This window comes from Podarcis vaucheri (genome assembly GCF_965113315.1).
Source record: "Podarcis vaucheri genome assembly, chromosome: 6".
NCBI classification, from domain to species: Eukaryota; Metazoa; Chordata; class Lepidosauria; order Squamata; family Lacertidae; genus Podarcis; species Podarcis vaucheri.
The window spans coordinates 16,192,146-16,204,560 of NC_138764.1; the positions used below are offsets into that span (position 1 = coordinate 16,192,146).

The 12,415-nt window shown below is 39.7% G+C and overlaps 1 protein-coding gene and 1 long non-coding RNA gene across 3 annotated transcripts in view; one reads left to right on the forward strand and one right to left on the reverse strand.

Annotated features, from left to right (window-relative positions):
- Window positions 1-12,415, forward strand: part of LOC309533933 — a 274,946-nt gene that overhangs the window by 72,274 nt on the left and 190,257 nt on the right. The window lies entirely within an intron of this gene.
- KIFAP3 (kinesin associated protein 3) overlaps window positions 1-12,415 on the reverse strand; it is a 73,299-nt gene that overhangs the window by 44,103 nt on the left and 16,781 nt on the right. For both annotated transcript variants that reach the window (XM_082225461.1, XM_082225460.1), the window contains exons 10-11: window positions 11,288-11,450; window positions 2,553-2,653 (exon numbers count right to left, since the gene is read on the reverse strand). In XM_082225461.1, coding sequence (XP_082081587.1) covers window positions 2,553-2,653; window positions 11,288-11,450 — 264 coding nt within the window. The remainder of the gene's footprint in view (window positions 1-2,552; window positions 2,654-11,287; window positions 11,451-12,415) is intronic.

Here is a 12,415-nt window from a genome sequence, read left to right on the forward strand (position 1 = left end):
TGCACACGAAAGCTTATACCTAAAACTACTCAGTTGGTCTCTAAGGTACTACTTTATAATTTTTAAATTCTTCTGAAAGTATTCTTTTAAAGACTTTCTTAGATCATATAACTTTTTTGAAGGCTTGATTCTTTTAAGGGAGGTTTTAGGTTTCTAAGAAAAGTTTTTTAAACTATCTTTTTAAAGAATTGCTTTAACTTATTTTGACCTACTTGAATCTGCAAAGGACTTAATCTAAAAATGCTAAAGGGGATCCTCCAGCTACGTCATACGCAGTGCAGACCCATTGAATTAAATGATTTCAATAGGTCTTCTCTGAGTATGACTAAAGTTCACCTGTAGTTTGTCTGTAAATTATCTATTGTATTTAGAAGATAAAATTGTCCTCTCTTAATTAAATGAAAAAATGAATTGAAGTTAAAGTGTGCTGCCAGCGCTGAACTGCATTCCTGTAGAAAGGGAGGGAAGTCCTGTAATTTTATCTAAACTAGTTCAAGTTTTTAGAATAATCCTTTGGTACGAGCTCCATGTTTCCCATTATGTCTTCATTTAATTTGATTGCTACTCATGCCACTTCAAAGGAGAGTGTAATTGCTGCCAAATAGGAAATATTAAAATTAAATTTGTTCTGCTTTTACTATGTCCATTGTCATCTTTTCTTCATTTAGCAGGAAAGCAGTAAAAGGGCTGCAGCGTGTGCAACGAAGAGGCAGTAGTTTTCAATCAGACAAGTCCCATATTGAGTATCAGATACCACAGCCCAGGACTAAAATCACTGTGTCTAGACTCTCTGGCACCTGACTTCACTTATTTACCAGTGACCAGAGGCCAACCCCCACAGCTTTCCGTTCATACACCTCAGTCCAGCCCTCTCCCTCTCCCCGGCTCAAACATCTTTGAATGATTATGCCAGAACTGCATGCCTCAAGAATCTCTCTTGACTGGCTACTCCCTCACTCTTCATGTTTGAAGTAATGCTCTGGTTTCTGAACTTCAGCAGATAATGGTGGACAAAAGCAAAGGGGGCTGTCAAGAGAGAACGTTTACCAGCATTAAGCTAAAAAGAAGCTTGCAGATCAAAGAGAGGCCCAACTGACAACTGTGATGGAAAAACATGTGGATAAGTAAGCTGCAGAGGAGTTTGCATACTGCTCTGTGGAAGAATATTGAATATCACGATGACATCACAGTACAACCATGCCCTTTGATTGGCCAGGCTATTACCTATAAATGCTTTCATAAACATCTGGATGGCATTTGCACCTATTTAAATAAAGCATGCACTGCTGGGGTCTAAACAAGAATGGACTGTTAATGCTCACTTTTAACTCTTACTACAATAGCACCCATTAACTCGGGAAAGGCATGAGAGCCTTCCAGTGATATTGCATTCCTTTCAGCCACTAAAAATGGTTTTTAAAAAGATAGCAACCCAATGAACCTACAGGTTGCAAACCGAAAACCCATAGATGCGTCTAACTCACAAAAGTGAGTTGATTTGCAGTCCATGTAGCACTTTTGTATGACTTCCAGTTACAAGCCTGAGAATTCAAATTTATTCTTTTAAGACGTAAGTTCTCACAGCTGCATATGTATTGGGATGCCAAAAGACTAGCAGGATTACAAACAAATAGAACAGTAATCACAACTCTTAATTGCCCTAGAAAAATGCTGATTATGCAGACTTAACTTTTAAAAATTGAACGTAACCAGTTTGGAATATAAATACTAAAGGTAAGCAGTATTTCTGTAGTGACAAACAGTACAAAATCAGACTACTGAAGGCTCATCAGGAACTCATCAAAGCTGTTCGCTACCAGCTTTATCATTTGTCATGTCAAACCACTGGCGAGTGCAGCAAGAACCGACCTAGATTTAACTGGAGTCTAAGTAGGTTATGGGGTGTTTAATATCAATTTCAACATAGACAAAAGGCACTCCAGGAAGCAGGACCCAAACCATTAGGTCCAATTTACAGGGGAAAGGATGCGGACTTTGGGAGAGATAAAAAAATCAAAATAAACTTATGCAGGGGATAAAAGAAGTCTAAGTTAGGTGAACCCAGTTTGAAATACCATAAATATTCCTTTTTCAGTAAAGTTACTAATGAATGGACTGAACCAAGGAGAGTAACCTGTTACCATTGATCAGTGAAAGCTAAAAAGTATAGAGATTCAAAACTATATAAATTGCCTGAGAACAACAGAAAATCCCAAGACCATACAAGAAAGATAAATTCCAAAACCTGCCTTCTCACTGAGATTTTTCTGATGCAGCAGCAGCTTTTTGGAGTTACAATTTCTAAAAATGATCATGAGCAGCACTGCAACAAAACAGAGGTGAAGCATTTGCCTGCCAAATCAATGGGCAAATCCTATTGCCTAGAAGAAAAATGGGTGGTTACCTCCCACCCCAAAAAGCCATTGAAGAGCATTAGCAAGGGGGAAAATATTCTCACTTTTACTGTAACGTCCTTATGAATTCTGCTACAAGGAAACTGAGGATTAATCCAGTATGGGTGAACTGGCCATTTGAAAAGAAGACACACCTACCTGAGGAATGCAGTCTGTGTATGCAAACATCGATTTAAAGCGATCATCCATGCTTATATGGTAGAGAATACACATGGCCACTTGCTTATAGTTTTCATTGGCTACAGAAAAAGAAATGGACAAAAAGGATAACCTAGATCAATTCATCATGTTTGAATTGGCATTAATGCAGATTTAACCAGGTTTTTAAAGACTTTTCAAAGTTTGCCATTTCAGAGACAAGCATTTGTACTATTCGACTGTTACTGCCCTTTAAAAATAAAAAAGGAACAAAGAAAACATTTTGAAGTAAATGCAACACCAGGCAGAATCAAAGTATGAACCATTTTGGATACACCTTGATAGACACTGAGCCAATTGTTGTGTCTCCCGATTTATTCTTCATGCCCTCAATTATTTCTCTCTTAGTTCTAATACTTCAGGATGTCAGGCGACCAGGTCTCTTCACTCCCACTGTTCCCCTGTCTTTGCCATTTCCTGCCCGTCCCAACCCTTTCAACTCAGTAAGCTAAGGATAAGCTTAGTGTTACGGAGCTGCCATTTATCATGGGAATTCTCATAGTTGATTCTGTAGATTCAACAAAGAACTGGGGGATGAAGGCTTTTAGAGTAGAGGTAGGCAGCTCGCTCCATATCAAAGATCTAATAAAAAATAGATTTAGCACAGTCTAGCTGCAATATGTTCTGGATTTTTCCTATGGAAATCAATGGAATTGAAAAGTACTTAATTTTAGATTAATCATGCCCCTGTGTTCTGAAGATAAGAGAGCTTTCCTCTATTATAGGGGCAATTTACAATATGCACACCCCTTTTACCAATATGCATACCCCTTTTATGCATACCATTTAAATAAAATTTCCTTAGTACTGAAATGGTTCTGTGGTGAAGAGCAAGAGAGAACTGGCAAGGGAATCTGTAAAGATCCTATTGCAAGTCCAATCTAAGTTCAAAGTGCTTAGGAATGCACACTCACTCCTTCCACCAAATCACGTGGCAAATCCTTATCTTGCCCCACCACCAGTAAAAAAATAAAATAATAAAGCAGGGGGGTGATATTGCACATAGTAATATAGCTTAGTATAAGTACTACAGCATCAACACCGCCTGCAAACCTAGTGTGAAAAGGAGGCTATTTCAGTTGTACAGCCTACATCTTTTCCCACTCTAACCTTGTCCCAGAACTTGAGGAATACATACACCCATTCCTGTTGCAAGTCTGTGTCCTCTAATATAAATCATGGGCATGTTCCATATAACAGACAATGTTGATTCCCCCCCCCCCCCGCCAATCTCAATTTGAAAGTGAGTTTCTCAACCACTGCAATATGCTAGAAGCAGTTGGTTGCTAAAAGCATGGGAAAATCAAGAAAAAGGTTATGGGATTGGCAGCTCTCTGGTTTGTTATGCAGTTGGTCAAGTAGACCAAGACATTATGGATGGTCAGCACTCATTTTGTACTAACAATGTTCAGAGAGTACGAATAACTGTCACAGCAATTCTATCACAAGGAGTTTTGATGGCATTGTACATTTGCCAATTATTTGCGCTATGAGTGGATAAAGTTGGAAGGCAGATAGGCAAAGGGAAGGCAGAAGCACAGCACACCAGATTGACCCAATTTAAGCGCAAGATTATATGATGTTTCATAGGGAAAGTCGTAGCAAGGCAACAATTCAGATATAAACACAAATGCCAATTCTATGCAAGGTTTTTAAAAGACAAGGATAAAAATAGTCATATGATGCCTTGCAGAGAGACAAGCTGTTTAAAAACAACAGCATTTAATGACTAATAGTGGGTTGGCCAAAACACTTAAGGACAGCTCTAGCAACTAACAGCCTGGACATTATGTATTATGGTAATAAGGTTAAATAATGATGAGCTCACTGGCTAATAAACTGGGTGGTCAGAAATACTTTGAATTTATTCCCACAGGAATTTATCATTGATTAATCAAATCATTATTCCAAAGTGTTATTCAATTGTCCTTTGCATTTATACTACCATTCCAGAACACTTGGTCATTCCCAGCTGAAGGCTGTTAATGCTCAACAACCCAGTCATTAGCAGCAATAACTGGTTTTTCTGTGGAAATTATTGCCATTATAAAATATACTCAGTGGTTTATAGAAATAATACCGTTAAATTTGCAGCTGCAGTTCATCTGGAACAGCTGGGGTGGAAAAATATTGTGTCCCTTGGGCTGTTTTCACAACAAGTTTTCAACAAATTAAAAGCTCCAACTACACATATGATGAATCCAAAGTTCAAAATTATTTTAAGCTTTTGAACATTAAGCAAGCCATGTAGCAGCAATTATGGACCAAAACTACTCTAACCTGCTCATTAGTACACAATCCCTAACCATGCTAGGGCTGCAATGTAACACTGAGGTTTAATTTTCTCTCTACATTTTGTGACTTGTAAACCCTACTCATCAGAACCAATCTGACACATCTGTGCTAAAGAATACAGTGGTGCCTCGCAAGACAAAAAGAATCCGTTCTGTGATTCTCTTCGTCTAGCGGTTTTTTTCATCTTGCGAAGCAAGCCCATTGACGGATTAGCGGATTAGCGGCTTATCTGCTGATCGAATCAGCTGATAAGCGGCTTAGCAGCTTAGCAAAGGGGGGGAGGGGGAAAAAACCAGCAGGAACTCGCAAGACATTTTCGTCTTGCGAAGCAAGCCCATAGGAAATTCGTTTTGCAAAGCACCTCCAAAACGGAAAACTCTTTCATCTAGCGAGTTTTCCGTCTTGCGAGGCATTCGTCTTGCGGGGCACCACTGTATGTGCACATCACTACATGAAACCCCAAAATATATGCCTTCCTTTGCTTATCACCTTTGCTTGCTCCTGCGCAGAACAAGACAATGCCTGTACCCCATTGAGCTTATTTTCCACTTTTTGTTTTGTTTCCCACATGTAATAATTTTTAGATTAACAGAGGAATTCCGCAAAAAAGTCACACTGGCCAAGAGGCAATATGGCGGAAGTCCTACTATTCCGATGGAACATGAAATATGCTGCCACCATAGCACATAGGCCAACGGAAAACTTCCATCAGTGTAGCAGTTCTGCTGGCAAACGTATGCCATTGAAAACACCTAAAAGTGGGGCAGGGTGGGAGACAACACAGGGAGGCACACACATATGCTATACCCCTCCAGACCATGAGCACATCCCTGTCAATGGGGCAACTTTACACCAGCCCTGGAACTGAGACAAGTAACTTCCTTCTCACTGACTGCATGACAAAGCAGAAGACATGGTGGAATTAACCAGCAGAATTCTGCACCAGCTGAAGTTTCTGAACCATCTTCAGAGGTAGCCCTATGTATAATGTGTTGCCAAGAAAACAGAAATTAAGCTATCCCTGTCCAAATAAGGGGCACAGCTGAACCACCAGAAGATGATGGAAGGCAATCCACAACACTGAGGCCACCTGAGCCTCAAGCGACACCAAGAGATCCAGGAGTACCACAAGCTGCATACCTGCTCCTTTGGGGGCAATTGTAACCCCATTAAGAGCAGGCAACCTCTCATCCATCACCTCACTAACAGTGCCTAGGTCAGGCATAGGCAAACTCGGCCCTCCAGATGTTTTGGGACTACAACTCCCATGATCCCTAGCTTGCAGGACCAGTGGTCAGGGATGATGGGAACTGTAGTCTCACAAACACCTGGAGGGCCGAGTTTGCCTATGCCTGGCCTAGGTCTTATCTGGATTGAGTTTCAGTTTGTTGGCTCTCATCCTCATTACTGAGGTAAGACCATGAGGTTCATCCCTGCCTCACCTGCAGCTGTAAAGAAGTAGAGCTGTGTGTCATCACTCCAGATAACCTCACACAGTGGTTTCATGTAGATGTTAAACAGCACAGGGAATAAAATTAAACCCTGAGGAACCCCACAATGAAGGCTCCATGGGCCCCCAAGCATCACCCTCTTGGAAATGACCGTCCAAGTAGCACTAGAACCAAATCCTGCAATATGGGTGAGCTTCCCTTCAAAAACAGGCAAATCTGCACTTTGTAATCCCGCCCACCCTTGAATGACGTAATCTAGCACGGTTGAGACTTCAGTGCAAACATAGCCTAGGGACCTAGGATCTCTTCTTCCATAGTGCCTTCTATCTAGACAACTCTAGACCTACATGGATTATGGAGGCAACATGTTTTTCCAAGACATGCATGCTGCAAATAGCACAAAACCCACCTTCTGAATAAATCTCTGAATAATTACTGTTTTCCCAAGACCAATCCCTTTCATTCTTAATATGATTCAGCTAGTTACTGCTAGAAAGAAAAGGACACCTTAGGCAATGTTCACACACAAAGTATTGAAACCAGCTGTGGCAGGACTGCCATAGGAATAAAGGTTTCCTCATTTAATTGGGAAAACAGGAGGAAGCATAACATTTTACTACCATGAATAACTTCAAGCAATCCTGATAAGAGACTTTGCTGTGCTCTCAGGGCAGGACATGTGCTTTCTGTTACGATCTGCCACATCTAACCCCAATTGTTTGCTTACTTAATCGGGTTGGAAAATGTATGTTTCTTTATAGGATAAATTAGGCTTATTAAAATTAGAACAACATTGCTGTAGCCAATAAGAAGGTCCTTTCTCAAACAAATGTGTGAAACTGCATATTAAATTCATTATGAAAAGGCCAAGCCAGGGCATAAAGGAAAAGTTGGTTTAAAACTTCTTGGAAATAAACGTTCATAAAAATAATGGAACCTTTATTTAAAAAAAAGAAAAGAGACCATAGCTCTGGTAGACAAAGAAGGCACACAACTTTTTAAAAGCTGAAGATAAAACTGAACACAATAGCAGCATATAATACCACAAGACACGTGTAAAGACATAAAAACGACGTTTATTTGCAGTTGTTTTTGACTATCAATTAAACTTTGTGAACATGTTAAGCTTGAAGGGCAGATGGGCAACCTGGGAAAGTAGCCCAACTAGCAGAAGGAAAACTCTGGTCCTAAACCACTGCAGCCTTGTGGCACATGAGAAAGGCTTCGGTTGTAAACCCCAAGGAAAAACGCCTTGCAATACATCTTTGGGAGAACAATAGGCTAAGCAGTAAGCCCTACACAAATCTGGAGTGGAGTCCTTGAGGCTGTTGGATAGTGTCTTGTATGCCTCCTTCAGGCAACTCCTGCTGCTAAGCTGGTGCCAAATGTATTGCTTTCCTTTTCTTTGGACCACAATAGCAAGGCAGGGGCTTGTTTTGGGCAGCCCAGGACTTCTATAAACACTCCCCAGGTCTGCATCTAAGAGGTCACTTCAGTGTTGCAAATACAGCAAAAGCACAGGAGGCAGCAGTTACAAGTTATAAGCACAACCTGATATGCCCAAACAGATATTTAGCACTTCAGCACTCCATGAACCTGTTTATCTCCAGATTTCAATATGATCATCTGTTTTGAGATTCTACATCACCATTTATTAAGGAAACAAATTGCAATACTTTCCTTCGGAGAAATCAGAAGTAGCATGCAGGTTTTGAAGACCAGGCCTTTTTTGGAAGGGAGTTTAGAAAAAAACAAGACAGTCAAAGCTAAGGTCATTCAATTATGCCACAAACGTGAAACTAAGAAGGTGAGGTGGAGAATCATTTTGAAGTGGGATTGTACAAACATTTTCTTCTTCTTCTTTTTTTTACCAACAGCAGCACCCCTCACAGAACTGACTCAGAAGAAAGAACAAGGTATTGCAGTCAAAAGAAGGTTAAAAAGAATTTACTAACTTAAAAAATAATATTGGTTAACATCATTTTACAATGCCCCAGTTTTGATGAACAATTCACTTTATAGGCAGATGGCTCAAGTGATTTCAGAGACAGGCCTTATTACATTATATTTGTCAAGAAAATTATTTCCGAGGGAAACAAAAGCTGGAACTAGACACATCAAAGAAGTGTGTCAGTTAAATGCACCTCAAACATTGTATGAGAAATCGGGTTAGCAAAAAGAGAACTCCACAGCACCATCTGGTGTCACAGTGTTAGAATGCATAAATGACACATATAAAGCGCTTTTTCTTTGCCAGTGCAGCTGACACCAAAGGTAAAGAATGGATGTCTGCCAATTAAGGGTCCATAGCAGCAATGGGGAACCTTGGTCCTATAGGCCTATATAGGCCTGGTAGGGATTCTAATTTGGCTGGGAAGGTCATTTCTTCCAAGCCACACCCACCTGCCCTAAACCCAACAGGCAGGTAATGATCCAGGAAGCAGGGACTGATAGGTGGACAACCCTCATTCACATGTTAAAATGACCCACAGGGGTTGGGGGAGATGAGGATCTAGTCCACTGGCCAGCTCCCTAACCCTGGACTATAACACCACTCAAGCATAATTTATCTGGGCCTAGCACTAACTTACAAGAATCAATTCATTCTGCCACAAACCTCTTTATGTACTGAAAGGTTGTCAAGAAAGGCCTTCCTGTCCTTTCAAAAGATGGATTGGTGCACTTAGATTGTTACAGTTCCTTTTGTTTAAACTTCCAATGACTATCAGGCCACCCAATTCGTATAATGGTTAGCGGTAATGGGAGTTGTAGTCCAAAACTTCTAGAGAGCAACCCATTAGCTCCCCCTGCTATCTTGACGCTCCAGTGCTTTCCCCCCTGGGGATACTCAAAGGTACACAGTACCGGCACCTTCTTTCCCAAATGTTAAAAGTGTGGCACTTACTAGAACAACTTCATGGTGAGTACGGACACAATTTTTCTATATAAAAAAGGCACCATGCAAAAATCAAGAAACAAGAATGCAAAAATCCACCCCAAGTGTCTGTAGTATCCACAAGCGTGCTTCAAGCACACTGAGATCCCAACCTACTTTTTCCAGGCAGACTGACAGCTATTCTTCTTATTTTCAAACCAACACAAAGCAGGGTCATGCCAGGATTACAAAAGAATTCTGAGGAAATATTTCACTGCTCACATCTCTCTGGACAAGGCTAAATGGAAACAGGCTCCCAAGGCTTGGGTTTTCAGCTGTTAGGGGAATAAAAAGCCATCTCTGTAGGATTTGCCTTGCCCAGCTTCAGAACAGCCTGCGCAAAATTTGCAGTCAACAAAATAAAAGTACAGCTAACTGATATGCGTGCTAGAAGTTTTTGACAGAACTGGCTGATGGAAAGCAAGCTGGGTTCTGGAGACAAACAGGTTCATGGAGTGCCGACGTGCTAAATATCTGTGTGGGCATATCAGCAGAAGTCTTTTGAGAACCTGTGATATGTGCTGCCTTTGTCAATATACCAAAGGACTTTCAGCCACTTAAAGCAACTGTTATGATGATCATATCAAAAGCAGAATGTAAGCGAGGGTTCAAAATTATAAATGTTATCCCCTTGCCAATAGGTAATTCAATATTACTACAAACAGTGACCTGTTTGAACTTCATCAGATTGGATGGCCCTCCAAATGACATCTTTTAGCTAGATGACTATGTAAAGTGATGACCTGAACATAGAAATAAATATGCAGTCTTGTTATATTCCTGTACTAATGAACTGCACACAAATACATATTGAGAACAGTGTTAGAAACCGAGATATGAAAGCTAGGAGCTAAATGGCACCTTAAACCGAGGTTATGGGCACAACAATGGAATGTCTAGGCATGCTTTTTTAATAAGAATACAAAGCTGAAAAAGAATGAACAGAGGCTAAAATATTATGTTCATTTTTCACATCGTCTAGTCCTTCCCCTGTCCACCCCCCTAATATTCTTAAGAGGGTCTCTTCTCCAGGCTTCAGAGAGTAGCTGGAAGTGGAGAGGCAGAAAAAGGTCCTCTTTTCCTTCCACTCTGCAGTTTTAATCTGAAATCTTAGGTGCAGTACTGCGCCGAGCTCAGAAACGGCTTGTGCTAGTGAAATTTCATGTCACAAAATGCGCCTAGAACAATGGGAGCTTTGAACACTGATTGAGAATATCCAGAAACCAATATTGCAGATATATCATGTTTAATATTACATCTAGAAGTGGTGCTCAACTTCATTTATTAATCATTACATAGAAGACATAATTTCCAAGTGTGGACCTAATTCAAGCTGGCTTATTACAGAGATATATGAATGAACTACAGTTTAGAGAGCTACTTGTCTAAATTGAAGTGTGAATTTCTCTTAAAAAATACATTTTTGAATGCATGTTTGACCAATATACATATTCTTGCAAGCAATTTCCTCCAACCTAATGCATTTTTGTTTGTCATTTTCATGAATGTATGCATTTTTATACACATTATTTTGTGTTCTCATTTTTTTATGCTGTGAACTTCTCTGTGATCTTTGGATGAAGGGCAGTATACATTTTTTAACAACAATAATAATAAATGTGTTTTTGTACAGATTGTTTGGTTGGAAAACATTATATAAAAATCAGAGAAGTGCAAATTTTAGAGGCTAGCTGTGTTTAAGAAGTGCATCTTCGATTGCTTCTCATTAAAAGGCAAACAAAACCAAATTTCTTCCCATTCCCCACATCTTATTCTCATTTTCCTCCTACTTTGAGAGCTTTAACTCAAATTATACCCTGAACTATGCTTGCTATATTCTGAAACAGCTTCATTTAAGGGGGGATGTTAGAGAATTGGTAATAATTAGGAGATCAGTAACAAAAATATGTATTTCTCCAGAAAATATTTCACTGAGAAAATGCTTTCAGTAGCTCTAAGGGTAAAGTGAGTAGTGAAAAAAGACTGAAACCTACCCAACAATGCAGTGAGTTTTGGAAGAAGCCCAACTTGTACCATTTTATTTCTCAAGCCTGTGTCAAACGAAAGGTTCAGTAAAAGTCGAAGAGTAATGTTCAGCAAGTCTTCATGTTCACATGGTACCATTTTAACCAGTTTGTCAACAATATCCATTTCAACCTGTGTTAGAAGCATAGGAAAGTAAGAATTCCGAAAGCCTTCTTGCAAAGATTTCATAAAATGGGACAACAGTTAAAAGGTTAAGGCTTCCAAAGCATTTTCTCCTCAAATACAGTAATTTTTATTTTTCTAAAAAGAGGTCTGATGAAGCTTCCTCATGAATAGCTTCTGGCTGAAGGTTACCAAAACATAAACAATACTTAAGTCAAAGTTCAGCAATGCTTAGCATCTGGAAAGAGAACCTGTTCAAGTGATACTACAGGCTCAGAACTTTAAGAATGCAATTCAAGAATTAGTAAAAACTGGGGTGGAGGAGTGAGATGAAACAATTAACTATATGAAACTATAACTACCAAGACACTGTGTGTATTCTAGGCAGCAAAATGTTACCCTTTAACAGATGTATGAAGGTCATGTTCAACTGCATATCATTTTAAATGCCACAACGATTTAATTAATTCATTTTAAAAGCTATATTCCAAAGACTTATGAGCAGTATCATATCCCGATATCATGTTTTCTGCACAGAGGACAGAGCAAAGAGAGACATTTGATCATGACTGGCAGTAAACAAGATTTCTCTCCTCAGCAACATTTCTCTGATACATGTCAAGACTCTCTAGTTTTATGGAAAAGCATGCCTATTTCTTTAATCTAAGAAGCAAAATAGAAAGAAAACAATCAGAATGTCTTTGTCATCCCTTTTTAGATCAACGGGAGTCATAGAAGGGTACAAGCAAGAACTCAGTAACTGAATTCAAGGCATCTGTTGCAGCATTTTAGAATGTTGCAAAAAAACCAGAGAGTTTAAGCACAATGTCTCCTTCAATTCCAGTTGTGGATATTTTTGGTGCAGTATTTTTTATCTAGGTGAAAAGAACATGGCAGGGAGGGCATCTAAAGGGTGTCTAGACGGTGCTCCCAATTAGGTGTGTGGGGAGCCGGAACTTAACCCCCATAAAAGA